The 13072-nt window shown below is 54.6% G+C and overlaps 2 protein-coding genes across 3 annotated transcripts; one reads left to right on the forward strand and one right to left on the reverse strand.

Moving 5' to 3' along the window:
* Positions 1–2741: 2741 nt before the first annotated feature.
* SGCA (sarcoglycan alpha) lies at positions 2742–12488 on the forward strand. 2 transcript variants are annotated; one of them, XM_007176430.3, is made up of 11 exons: positions 2742–2805; positions 3324–3382; positions 4240–4362; positions 4466–4620; positions 4797–4869; positions 5213–5411; positions 5838–6000; positions 6911–7119; positions 7323–7349; positions 11839–12031; positions 12296–12488. In XM_007176430.3, exons 1-10 carry the CDS (start codon positions 2783–2785, stop codon positions 12017–12019), a joined length of 1212 nt encoding a protein of 403 aa, XP_007176492.3. In that variant the 5' UTR covers positions 2742–2782; the 3' UTR covers positions 12020–12031; positions 12296–12488. The 2 variants fall into 2 exon arrangements, with proteins under 2 accessions (XP_007176492.3, XP_007176491.3); XM_007176429.3 differs by having other exon boundaries at positions 2744–2805; positions 12338–12488.
* LOC103019209 (spermatid-specific linker histone H1-like protein) lies at positions 8036–8743 on the reverse strand. The gene has a single exon (XM_057536587.1). It carries the CDS (start codon positions 8621–8623, stop codon positions 8066–8068), a length of 558 nt encoding a protein of 185 aa, XP_057392570.1. The 5' UTR covers positions 8624–8743; the 3' UTR covers positions 8036–8065.
* Positions 12489–13072: the final 584 nt, after the last annotated feature.

The following is a 13072-nucleotide window of genomic DNA, read 5'->3' on the forward strand; positions in this document are numbered from 1 at the left end:
AAGAAAATATGGCTCTCAGAGATCAAAAAACAGGTTCATAGGGACGGAAGTGGAATGAGAGTGTTGGGGAGATGATATATTATTAATCAGTCATTCATTTATTCAGCAAACATTCATTGAGATGGGGAGAGACAGGGACAAAGGACCAAAGGGATTAAACAGAGACATTGACGGGCCAAGATGGGTCAGAAAGCTGGGGAGACAGGTGCGGAAGGCAAAGCAGCAGGGACAGAGAATCAGCTAGCTGAGGTCAGGGCTGGAGTAGCAGGAGTAAAGCAGAGGCATGGGAACCTGGGCTGGGCTTTTGGAGACAAGGCTGAGAAAAACCCAGATGCAGAACTGACCCTCCAGTTCACCCAGATGGATGCTCCAGCTGGATAGGACAAAATCAGGAGCTCAAGATGGGCTCCTATGACCACCTATGAAGTGGTCCTGCCAAAGAAAGTGGAATATACACCTGATCAGGACTCTCGATCCAACTACAATTTACAAGAAAAAACAATGTCCAGGAAATACAATTTATAAGAAGTACAGAGGTCAGAGGAATATTTTAAAGAACACAGTAGAGATGCAATCAGCAAAATCCAGACTGGGAAATTACACGACAAATGACCTGGTTACCCTAAGGGCAGAGAGAGAGAGAGAGTTAGTTGGAGGGGGACTCCAAAGATTTAAAGAGATTTCAAAGAGACATCAATCAGTTGCAATGTGTGCATCTTATTTGGATCCTGATTCAAACAAATACATTGTAAAAAAAAAAATAAGACATTTATGAGAAATTGGAAATTTGAGCACTATAGATCTGATATTAAGGAATTATTATTAACCTTATGGTAAAATAATGTCATTGGGTATTTTAATTGTGATTATATTTTTTAAAAGTCATTATCTTTCAAAGATTCACACTGAAATATTGACAGAGGAAGTTAACTGGGAGGGCTATAGATGAAATGAGATTGGCCATAAGTTGATCATTGTTGAAGCTGGCTGATTGATATATGAGGGCTCATTATATTATTCTATATACTTTAGTTTTATTTTAAAATTTCCATAATAGGTTTAAAGACCCTGTGACACCCCCCACCACCACCACCCTTAAGCCTCAAGGAACAGAAGGCACTCAGTGTTATAGCAGCAGATTGCAATCCAGACAGCTCTGAGGTGGGGAGGTCATCTGTGGGGCAGAGGAGACTTTCAAGGGACTTCCAGCTGGCTCCTGGCCCAGTCCCTGGTTCCCTTGATTTTGGGGAGAGAGAGAAGGATCAGTAAGAAAGGCTGGCCTCAGTGGGCCTGGTGGCACTGGGTTCGGGCAATGCCACCTTAAGACAGCTGAGGGTGTGATCGGGTGGCTCTAAAAATAGCAGGAGAGGCAACAGCCAGGGAGGGAGGGAATCACATGGAGCCAATGAGGGGCTGAGGCCTGGGCAGCTAGCCAGGCTCTGGCACCTCTGCCTGCTTGCCCAGAGCCCTCTGACTTTCCTCTGCCTCCTTTCTTCCTCTTGCCCTCCATCTGTGAGAAGGCAGAGAGGTACCAAGGTAACTCTGGGACATACCCTGTCCTGTCTGAGAGCCTAAGTGGACACTCATTCTGGAATTTGCTGGCTATCCAAGGACAGGTGGGATGGTCATGTGGGGAGAGACAGGAAGGGACAAGGACTGAGTAACATGCCCACCGGTCACCCCAATCTGCAAGCCAACACCCTCCCCCTCAGGCTGACTCAGGGCACGTCCCAGATGTCCTTGCCTGGGACATTCGCCTATGGGGGTGAGGTGGCAACCCTCTATGTCTCAAGGCCAAGGAAGAATGCTCACACTGAGGATTTTGGAACGCTGGCACCCACAGTCCCCTGCCTCCTTCTCAGGGCATCTGGGGAGAGTGCCCCTCTGCTTGTTCTGAATGGGAAGCCCAGGGAAAGAAGGGCACACCACTTCCATCACACCTGGACTGAGATCCTTTGGCAGATGCAGGAAGGAAGGGGAAGTGGTACCCCACCGGCAAGGACATTGGCGGCATCCTGGACTGAGTCAGGCACCGGGCTGAGGTCTTTACATGCATTCAGCTGTCTATAGTGTGGCCTCAGGAAAGTTATACACCCTTCATGCCTCAGTTTTCTCATCTGTAAAATGGGGACAAAGATAATACCTGCTTCATGGAACTGCCATGGGGATGGGATGAGTTACTATATGTAAATCTATGTAAAACCTTCAGCATAGTAGCAGGCAGAGGGTAGCCGTCATCACCTGCTGGCATGAGAGCTCCACCTGAGTAGGGGCTGCTCATCTCTGCCCCCTCAGTGCCTGGTACATAGCAGGTGCTCTGTAAATATGTGCTGAATTCATGATTTTGTGGATGCCTCACAAGGACACCAAGAGGAGAACACTGTTCTTGCCACTTTGTAGTTGTGGAAACAGAGCCTAGAGAGGGCAGATGACTTTTTCAAGGCCATATTCTCCAGTGAATGGGTCAAGTTGGGATTCATGTCCAGGCCTGTAGGCCTCCTTTACTCCCTGTCTCTACCTGGTTGGTTCTGTCCAAGGCTCTGTCTCTTCCCGGACCTGGGGGGCATGCTGGGGGTGCCTAGTCTGAGGAGAGGGCTGGGTGAATGGGTGTCCTCATGTGCTGTTCATGAAGCTGTCACCTCGCTCCCGACACCTACTAGTTGCCAGGCCCTGTGCCAGGTCCAGGGATGCAAAGATCATAAGATCCCAGGCCACCCCGCAAGCCTGTGCGGTTGGCTGTGCCACACAGGAGGGAGGACAGAAAGGCTTCAGAGAGGAGAAGATGCCTGTGCTGCATCGTGAAAGGTGAGCAGAAGTTTGCTGGCAGGATGAGGGCACGAAGGGAGCTCCAGGCAGAGAGAAGAGCTCGTGCAAAGGGGTGTAGACTCAGGAGAGATTATCAGGTTGTGAGGCAGCAGAGGGAGGCAGGGCAGAAGCCTGGGGTAGTGTGTGTGTGGGGGGAGGGGGTAAGGAGGAAGAGAGGGGATTCTAGACAGGATGGCCAGGTACAGGCAGGGCCTGAAAGCCATCAGCCGCTGCGGAACTCAGGGCAATGGAAGCCATTAGGGTTTTAAGGGGGGCCTCAGGCAGTCAGGTTGGTGTTTAGAAAATATACTCTGACCCCAAGAAGGGGATGATTGGAGGGACCTCATCCTGTGAGGAGGGTGTCCACCCTAGATTTAGTGTGTGCTCTGGGTGGGGAAGGGGAGGGTCCCGCTGGCTGAAGCCGGGCCCAGCTGCTCTGGGACATCTTCCCGTCCCTCCCCCTCCCTCCTCCCTCCTCCCTCCTCCCTCCTCCCTGCTCCTGTCTCTGTCACTCACAGGCAGGGCCAGGCTGGGGCAGCCATGGCAGAAGTGCTAATCTGGATTTCTCTCCTTGTGGGTAAGTTGGGGTCTTCTTCAGGGGAGAGGCCCAGATTGAGGGGGTGAGAAGTTCCTCAGGGGAAGGGATTGGGGGTCGGGGTGAGGCAGGGGCCAGAGGGACTTTGGGGTATAAATTCCACAGCCAATGGGGCTCTAGGGAACCGGGGCTGGGAGCTGGGATATGGGGGGCTGGCTGGGAACTCTGAGGGGCGAGGTGTCCTAGGCTAGGCTGGGCCTAATTGCACAGGCCCAGAGCACCATGGGCCCTTTAATGGGCTGGCTTCTTTCTGGGTCCAGGCTAAATTTGGCCCTGAGAGAGTGTGAGGGTCACTGGGGCAGGTCCTCTCCCTGAGGCTCTGGGCTCAGGCTCCCCTTTGCTCAGCTCCTAGTGGCCTCTAGTGTGAGCCCTATCCCCCCTGTATATTAGGGGAGGTGTCTGGGGGCCCCAGAATGGCCACCTGCATGCTCCAAGGGGTCCTTACCTCTCCCTCCCTCCTACCCCCTCCAGCCTACCACAGTCAGCTTGGGGTTCTTTTCCAAGTGCTCTTAACACACACACACACTCACACACCCCACACCCCTTACAGCCAGACATCAGTCCCTGCCCATCGTGACCCTCAATGGAGGTCTAAAATGAGGAGTGAGGGGCTTCCATGAATCCAAACCAAACTAAGGTCTGGGTCTTGTCGCTGATTAAAGTGTGTGGCACAGACAGGGCCCCACCCCCCCTTCCTGGGAGCCAGCAAATCCATCTGTCTCCTCTTACACATTTCTCCACTCCCTCAGGGCCACTATGGGCTGGGTGGAAAAGGGGACCTTATTCCCTGGCCAGGACTGAGGCTGGGCCGTGTGTTTGGGGGTCGTGGGTCCCCATAGGTCTCCTGGCAGGGCTGGGGGGCACCGAGGTCCATCAGACCACCCTGCACCCGCTTGTGGGCCGCGTCTTTGTACACACCCTGGACCGCGAAAACTTCCTGCACCTTCCTGAGCTCGTCGTCGGTGAGAGGGGCCTGAGGGGCACTGGGGTGGGCTGGGGGCGCCTGGCCCAGGGCTGGTGAAGGCTCCTGTTGTGTCTCCAATCCCCTCTCCTCCCTTCCACCAGCTGTCCCAGCCACCGTCCCTATCACCTACCACGCCCACCTCCAGGGACACCCAGACCTGCCCAGGTGGCTCCGCTATGCCCAGCGCAGCCCCCACCAACCTGGCTTTCTCTACGGCACCGCCACCCCAGCAGATCGCGGACGCCAGGTCATCGAGGTACCAGTAGGGGCCCCAGTGGGCTGTGTTGCATGCAACAGGGACCCGGTGTTCACTCATTTACATGACTCACATGTCTCTAATTTGGTGCGCTATCTCAGTCTTCTCCCGCCAGGCCCAGCCGCACCACGGTTCTCTCCTAACCTCACCTCTCAGCCCTCTACCCCATCCTCCAGGTCACAGCCTACAATCGGGACAGCTTTGACACCACCCGGCAGAGGCTGGTGCTGTTGATTGGAGACCCAGAAGGTACTGCCAGCCCCGCCCCACCCCTACCCCACCAATGCCAGTCTTGGGGGATCTCCCCTGGAAGGCGGGTATAGAAGTGAGTAGTGGGGAGCAGGACCCCCTGGGAAGACTCTGGAGTTGTATTCTCGGCTGCTCTGCTGATAGACGGTGGAGCCTTGGGCGAGTAATTGAGGCTGTGGGTGTGGAGGAAGGGCGTTTGAGGCCTGTGATATAGGGGGTATTAGGGAGGAAGGAAGGGAGCTGAGGGGATACGGGGACCAGCTTGGATGGGGGGAAGCTTAGGAAGGATCCACGCAGGGCTGGGGGCTGGGTGCGGCCTAAGGTGCCCACCCGGCCCTCCCAGGCCCCCTGCTACCATACCAGGCTGAGTTCCTGGTGCGCAGCCATGATGTAGAGGAGGTGCTGCCCTCGACACCTGCCGGCCGTTTCCTCACAGCCTTGGGGGGGCTCTGGGAGCCAGGGGAACTCCAGCTGCTCAACATCACCTCTGCCTTGGACCGTGGGGGCCGAGTCCCCCTTCCTATCGAGGGCCGCAAGGAAGGGTAGGCATGCAGCCCAGGAGGGCTTCCTGGAGGAGGGGGCAGCTTGCCTTTTGTCTAGGTGGTGGGCATAGAACATGGGTCTCCCTAACTTCCAAGTGGGGCTTTACCACTTGCACGTTCACCATGCTCATCTTTACCTCCCAGCATCACATCACTGTCCACTTCCTTCTGGCCACCCCCTCATCTCCCTCTTGCCCTTCCTGGGCCCAAACCCTAGTTACCCTGAACTCTGCACTTTCTGGTGCCCATAAGGACATGATAGATCCATCCATCAAAGGACATTCCTGGGGGCCAAGGCCCCCAGAAGACTGGGGTGCTCTGTGTACTCTCACCATAACCCCAGATCTCAGGGTGGCCGTAACCCTCAAATCTCCAGTGCCCAGTGATACCCCCAATTTTCTGATAGTGGTTTCTATCTGGGCCCAGGGTATACATCAAGGTGGGCTCTGCCTCACCCTTCTCCACCTGCCTGAAGATGGTGGCATCCCCCGACAGCCAAGCTCGCTGTGCCCAGGGCCAGCCCCCACTGCTGTCCTGCTATGACACCTTGGCACCTCACTTCCGAGTTGACTGGTGCAATGTGTCGTTGGTGAGGAGGGACCCTGGTTCTAGGGGTAGGGGCGGGGCATGGCCCCCATCATGGTCTCCTCCATCCCCATCCCATCCCATTTCCCTGTTTCTTCAATTATCTACGTGCGCGTGTGCGCACACACACATGTTCTACCTTCTCCCACAAGAGGGCAACAGAGCCCATAATCCAGACAAGGGATCACCAGCTCCTGGAGCCCCAGCTGTGCCCAACTGAACAGCTAGAACAATCACTCCCACAGGATGGTTTCAAACTCCTTTCTCCACCTAGGGCCTCTGTGTGACAGCTCTATTTTCCTCTAAGGTGTCACTTAGCAAATTGGCCTAAAATAAGGGACAGATAGCTCTCACCCCCATGTTATAAACCAAAGATGCTCACTACTGCTCTTTGGGATATTGAGCTGAGTGAGGTGTCTAGGGTCCCTAGAGATCTTATTCCCAGGGCTAGGAACCCTTCCTGTGACTTGACTGACAGCACAGGCAGGAACTGGTAATCAACATTCTTGAGCACTTGCCATGGGCAATGCACTATGCAATCAGCATGTTTTAGCCTCACAACCACCCAGGAGACAGGTAACACTATTAGCACCCCGACTTTACAGATGGGAAAACCGAGGCACCTAGAGGTAAGTCATTGCAGCATAGCACTTGTCTGAAACAGGATTCAAACCCAGGCAGTCAGACTTGAGAGCTGTGCTTTAACCGTTGTATGGTCCTGCCTCTCCTAGGATTTCTTTCCTGGCACCTAGACCAGTGCTTGTCCTGCTCGGTCACATGAGCTGGGGGACGCCAGGCAGGAGGAATCCCTGCAGTTGCATGGAGCAGGGTGGCCCCAGAACTCCTGCCCTGCGCCCTGAGGTTCTCTGTGTCTAGCCATCCACTCCTGGGTCAGCCTTGGGCTCTCTGAGCAGGTGGACAAGTCAGTGCCAGAGCCTGCAGACGAGGTACCCACTCCGGGTGATGGGATCCTGGAGCACGACCCGTTCTTCTGCCCACCCACCGAGGCCACAGCCCGAGAATTCCTGACTGACGCACTGGTCACCCTCCTGGTGCCCCTGCTGGTGGCCCTACTGCTCACCCTGCTGCTGGCCTATGTTATGTGCTGCCGGCGGGAGGGACGGTGAGTGTGGGGGCCGAGGGCAGGGAGGGCGCTGGGGCTGGTGCTCACATTGTGGGATTCCTTGTGGCACTTGTGCCGCGTGGGGACCCAGATCCCTCAGGGAGCAGAGTCCTCAGCCAGGAAAGGAGGAAGGGCCCCTTGCCTGGCCTGGCACCAGGAGGGGTTGTGGATAATAGCTAATCCCCTCCCTTGTTTTTCCACAGTTTGAAGAGAGACCTGGCCACCTCTGAGTGAGTAGGGGAAATCTGGGGGCTGGGTGGGACTAGACTATCAAGCTGGACCCTCCGACCTCCATGAGCAACAGACAAACCAAAACACTCTGGGGTGATGGAGCCGCCCTTGGCCTGTGAGCTCCAGCCCTTGGCTGGCTGGGCGCTGGGCCCAACCTATCCTGGCTTGGCTTTCTCATTTTCTGGTCTCCATGGAGGAATCTAAAGTGGGACAGGAGAGGGAACCTAGCTAGGCTTCAGGGATCTGCTGCCACCCTGGGAGAAAGGGTTTGAGAAGCAACTTTAAAAAGCAACTTAAAAGGCTTCCAGTGCGTGCATGTGCACGCGCGCGTGCACACACACACACGCACACACGCAACCGCGATTCGCTGTGAGTCAGACACTTGGGTTCCAGGCTGCTTTCTGCCACACAATTACTGTGACTCTGTCTGGCCTCAGTTTCTTCACCTGCAAGATGATGCGGTTGGACCAGCTAATATCTGGATGCTTTCAATTCCTCCAGCCCTTCCCAAATCTGTCTCACTCTTATTTTGCCCAGGTTTTCCCCACCCATGGCCTTACCTTTCCTCTGTGCCCCCAGACCTCTTTCTCTCCCTCTCCCTTGAACCCCAGAGATTCCAGGAGGCAGGTGTGAAATAAGTTAGGCTCCTTTTATTCCCACTGCACTGAGCCTGTGGCGGGCCTGGCACCCCTCCCTGCTTGCCTAGCCTGCCTAGTTAACTGCGGCAGCATTTGGCCGCCCTGCGAACCCCCTTGGCGAGCCTCTTGTGTCCCTGCTTGGAGCCCATGGGCAACCGGCGCTGCCCAGGCCGGCGCTGCCCAGGCCGGCGCTGCCCAGACTGCCGCTGCCCAGACTGCCGCTGCTGCTGCTGTTGCCGTCTCTTTGCCTTGAGCTTGAACTTGGAGGCATGCTTCTTGCCCATTAAGATGGAGCCTGTGGCCCCGTTGCCTGTCACCTGCTTGAGCACGCCCTTGTCCACCAGCCCCTTGAACGCTCGCTTGAAGCGCCAGGCGCTTCGGGTCATGTTGTAGCCACTGGTGGCAACGGCCTTCCTCAGGGTAGCCAGGGACACGCGGTTGCGCGCCCCCTTGTTCGCCATGACCCCCAGGATCACCTTGGATATGCTGGGCTTCCGGTAGGCTTTGGAGGAGGCGTGGCACCCAGTCCCTCTTTTGCTCGGGAGTCCGGACGTGCTGGCCTGCTGGACTGCACCCAGGGCAGTGTATGAGGCCAAGGGCCCAGATGGGGGTGGCAGCGAAGTGTCCTTCTGCATCTCTTGCTGGGGTGGGTGAAGGGAACTGGGTGCGAGCACCTCCAGGACGGTGGCTGGAAGCCTCGCTCGGTGGGGGAGGTGCGTCCCAGTTCCTGGTTCCCTCAGAGGCTTCCTTGTACGGCTCTGGCCGGAGCCTTGCCCTGGGTGGCCAGAAGGAGGGCTAAGGATGGTCACCCACACTGGCCTCAGCAGAGTTGTGCCTCAGGTGCAGGGGGTGGTAAGGTTATCCCTGTGGTGACCTCAGGGGAACATTGTGAGGCCACCAGAATCTTGTGAGGGTCACAGTGGCCCCATTGTTCCCCCCTGGGTGGGGCAGACGGGAGATGCCAGGTAGTGTGGGCATCTGACATGCCAGGGAGCCTGGGAAGAAGGGCTGTGGCTGAGTGAGCCAAGCAGGTGGGCCCACGTGGTGTGTATGTTCTCGCCAGCTGATTTTAGGGTGGCTTAAATCCACCATTTTGACTCCACCATATAAATCCATTGGGTTAAACAATACAAACATTTTTAGAATCAGAATTATACCAACATTTTTGAATTTTTATGGGGAATAAGTGTTCCAGAGTGAACATAAATGTAAGTCCTTGATCTATCTAAGTCGATTTAATTCCTTGATCAACTTTTTGTACAAAGCAATGAAAAAGATTTGCTTTTTTTTTCTGCTTTCATTTTTATTTGGTAGAATTTTCCCCCACTGGGATCAGTGATTTTCTATGCAAATTTTACAAGGAGGATTTTATTCCTCAATTTGGGGGCCTGTGCCAAATTTGATGAGTGTTGTCTCCTGCCACTGCGGGTATTCTCTTCTGGCCAGTTACTTCCACCAGGTCTGCCTTTCCTGGGTCAACTTTCTAGTTCTGCTGGTGTCAGGAAACTATGCTTCCTCCATCAATTTCGAGTCAATAACCAATTTTACCCTGTGTGTGTGCGATATTAGCCCTTGTTGGTTTGGATTTTGTGTTGATTTATTTCTACAAAATCCTATTTTTTTTTCTTCCTGCTTGTTCAGGTTCATTTTTCAAATTATCCAAAATGGTGATTCCGCTGCGTGTTTTTCACCTACGTCAGATTTTATTGGTCAGAACATCCTCTAGCCCAACGACCCTCTCCTGTGATCTGTGTGCCAGAATCGGGGCTCAAGGGGCTGTGTGTGCGTGTGTGTGTGTGTGTGTGTGTGTGTGTGTGTGTGTGTGAGAATGCCTGCCAGTTGGTTTTTCTGCCCAAGTGCTGATGTGGAAGGACCGCGGAGGAGGGCACCGCGGGTCTGACTTCTGCTCCTGCTCTGGAAAAATGTCCCCAGAACATTTTTCCACCTGTGTGTGTTACTAGAGTAATGAGACCCAGATGTGGGGCTGGGAGTGGGGAGGAGGCCCATCAACTAAGGCCTCCCCCACCCGAGGGATCATTACCTGCCCCGCTGCCTCCACTGCCACACGCTTCCTGCTCCCTTCCCCTCTCAGCCTCCCCTTGCCTGCGAATGGAAACTTGTGTTTTGGACAACTCTGCTTGCCAAATTCCAGACTCAATAGCTCATCTTGACCCTCCCCTAGCCTTAAGAGGGTGACTCCACCTCCTCCTACTGGCCAGAAAGTACTTGGTCCTACTCCCCTGGGGAGGAGGGTGGCACATTCAGTAGGAAGCTAGAAAATCTTTTCTGTAGTCTGATCTCTCAGGCTCTAGCTGGAGTCTGTGTCCACTACTTGAGACAGGGGCATGGGTGGGGATCATTTCCCCCTCCCGGATTTGATCAGTAATCCAGCAGTAAGTAGGATTGCTTCCACCCTGCCTGGGGCCCCCACCCCTTTAAGAAAACCAGTTCTTATTGTCTGTACTGAAAAGTCCCTGTTGTTTGTCTGACCCAGCAACCAGGTAGTCTGGGAAAAGGTCTCCAGGCTGAGCCCACAAATATGGGTGGGTTCATGTAAAAGGGCTCGGAAACATCCTTCCACTGGAGGCCAAGTTTATCAGTGGGCCTACTATAATAAAACAACACCAACGATAATAATAGCAATAGAAGTCTCCCCACAATAATAGTTATCTTTTGCTCCCTGCTGACCAGTAGACGTAAATGTTTCTTCTGCATCAACTCACTTAATTCATACAACAACTGCATTACAGTAGAGGAAATGGTGACACAGAGAGGTTAAGTAACTTACACAGGGTAACACAGCCAGTAAGCAGTGGAACTCACACTCAGACCCAAAGCATGCTCTCATGCTTAACCACTATGCTACCCTACTTCTCAAAATGAACTAAAGTTGCTCCTGGACAGCAGAAAGCAAGCCCATGAGAATGTCAGATGAGAACGAGGCTCAGCCTTCTTAGGGGAAACTGGAGCTAGAGCTCAAGTAGGACTTACTAAAGGGTGTGGTAGTCAGTCCTTTGGGCGCTGCTGGGGCTTCCAGCCCGGTGAGGGTGGGGCCTCATTCCAGCCTCAGGGAGCCTTGGTCCGAAACACAGACAGGAAGCACGACTCAGTGTCTGGAGCTAAGCAATGCTGGGGACAGCCTGGGGCAGGGTGGGAGGGGGTCAAGTTACAGAGGGAGTGGAGCCCAGGTCTGAGGGTCCAAAATATAGGCAGTCAAAGCCCAGCAGGAAAGAACTTGGGCAAAAGCTAGGAAAAGGTGGAGGAGGTAGGTTTGCCAGACTAAGATGGGGATGATGGGGAGGGGAGGGATGTTCAGTGCTGGGAGAGAGTATTAGAAGAGGGAACTGATTGCTAGAGGGGACACAGGGGATCATCAGAATATAAAAAACAATATAGAGCCCAGCAAACACTGGCTTCTGGTAATAAATACCACTGTAGGTATCGATTCATGTCTTAGTATCTCAGGAACTCTTACCACGTGCCAAGCACTTTTCTAAACACCCAGCCTGCATTTTCTCATTAATCTCCATAACAATCCTAGGAAGTAGGTTCTATTATTATCCCCATTTTACAGTTGAGGAAACTGAAGCACGGAGTGGTTAAGCAACTTGCAAAGGACACATAGCTTTGAATCCAGGATGTCTGCACCCAGACCCCATGCCTCAGTCACTGGACACTAAGCTGCCACCATAGAACTTCCTGTTTGTCCTCCCCCACCCATCCCGTGTGTGTCTCCCCACACATTGTAGGTGGGGAAGACTGCAGGGTGGCTCAGAGATAGTGCCAGGCTGGACCCCAAAGTGGGTGCTGACGCCCAGAGCTGATGATTCTGCTGGCCCTGTGCCCCCAGCATCCAGATGGTCCACCATTGCACCATCCGCGGGAATACAGAGGAGCTGCGACAGATGGCAGCTAGCCGAGAGGTGCCCCGGCCACTCTCTACCCTGCCCATGTTCAATGTGCGCACAGGCGAGCGGCTGCCCCCGCAAGTGGACAGCGCCCGGGTGCCCCTCATCCTGGACCAGCACTGAGGGCCCACACAGGTGGGTCCGGCTGGGCAGTGCCAGCCTCTTTTCTGGGAGTAAGGTGGCCTCCATCTCAAGGCTGGGGCAGGTGAGGGGGGCGGATGGGAAAGGGCACACAGACCTGTCTGCCCCTCCGAGGCAGTGGTGGGGGGTGCTCAGCAGTGCCAGGTGTGTGGCCCCCAGTGCCAAGCACTCGGAGTCAGAGGGTCAGGGTGGGGAAGGCAGGGGAACCGGGGCCTGGTCCTCGCAGACCCCCACTCTCTCTTCTCTTTGCTGCTCCAGTTCCAGCCCTGGCCTCATCCTCCCTTCTCTCCCCACTCACAGAGCAGCCACGGCCCATGGCCACATCCTTCCTTCTGACTCCAGCTCCTGTCCCAGTGGACCCCAGGCTTGGAATAAGCAGAGAGATGAGGATGGGATGGGATGAGGGTGTCTGGGATCAGGACCCCCGGAATAAAACCTGCTGTTCTGCTCATCTATTGTTGTGCTTTCCTCTCAGCAGCCTCCTTCCCAGTCCTCATTGCCTCTGTTTCCCTTTCTGCCTTGTGGGAGCCCTTAGCAGTAGCCAGGAGCTGCCAGCTTGCCCTCTGGACTCTTGGCATTTTGCCGTTTCTCAAATTCTCTGAAAGTAAGAGGGAAGGACCTGCATATGCAGCCCTGATATTAATCCTCACATGAACCTAATAGCGAGGGATAACTGGATCACTATCTTCATTTTCTAGACAAGGACACTGAGTCCGAGAGAGAATGAGTGACTTACCCAAGGTCACAGAGCAGGCAAGTGGCAGAGCTTGGATTCAAACCTGGCATGTCCACCTCCACGCTGCCTTCTGGAGGGTTGAGGGGTTCTGGAAGCAGGAGATCCAGGCTCTCACCCATCCAGATCTCCTGGGGGGGAGGCCCCTTTGGGAGTCATAACCTGGATATGGAGAGGGGGTTGGGGTGCAGGAGCCTGAATCAGTGACCCGGATCAGTGACCCAGATCAGTGACCCCTCCCGGTGTGCTCCTCAGGGACAGGGTCGAGGTCCGCAGGACAGTGCACAGCCCTTGTTGAGCTT

The sequence above is a fragment of the Balaenoptera acutorostrata genome, chromosome 20 (assembly GCF_949987535.1).
Source record: "Balaenoptera acutorostrata chromosome 20, mBalAcu1.1, whole genome shotgun sequence".
Lineage (NCBI taxonomy): Eukaryota > Metazoa > Chordata > Mammalia > Artiodactyla > Balaenopteridae > Balaenoptera > Balaenoptera acutorostrata.

Coding starts and splice junctions, on each gene's coding strand:
- SGCA (XM_007176430.3), top strand. CDS start 2,783: ATGCCTGTGCTGCATCGTGAAAG. Junction 4,870..5,212: donor GTTGATTGGAGACCCAGAAG/GTACTGCCAGCC, acceptor CGGCCCTCCCAG/GCCCCCTGCTACCATACCAG. Junction 6,001..6,910: donor ACTGGTGCAATGTGTCGTTG/GTGAGGAGGGAC, acceptor CTCTCTGAGCAG/GTGGACAAGTCAGTGCCAGA.
- LOC103019209 (XM_057536587.1), bottom strand. CDS start 8,623: ATGCAGAAGGACACTTCGCTGCCACCCCCATCTGGGCCCTTGGCCTCA.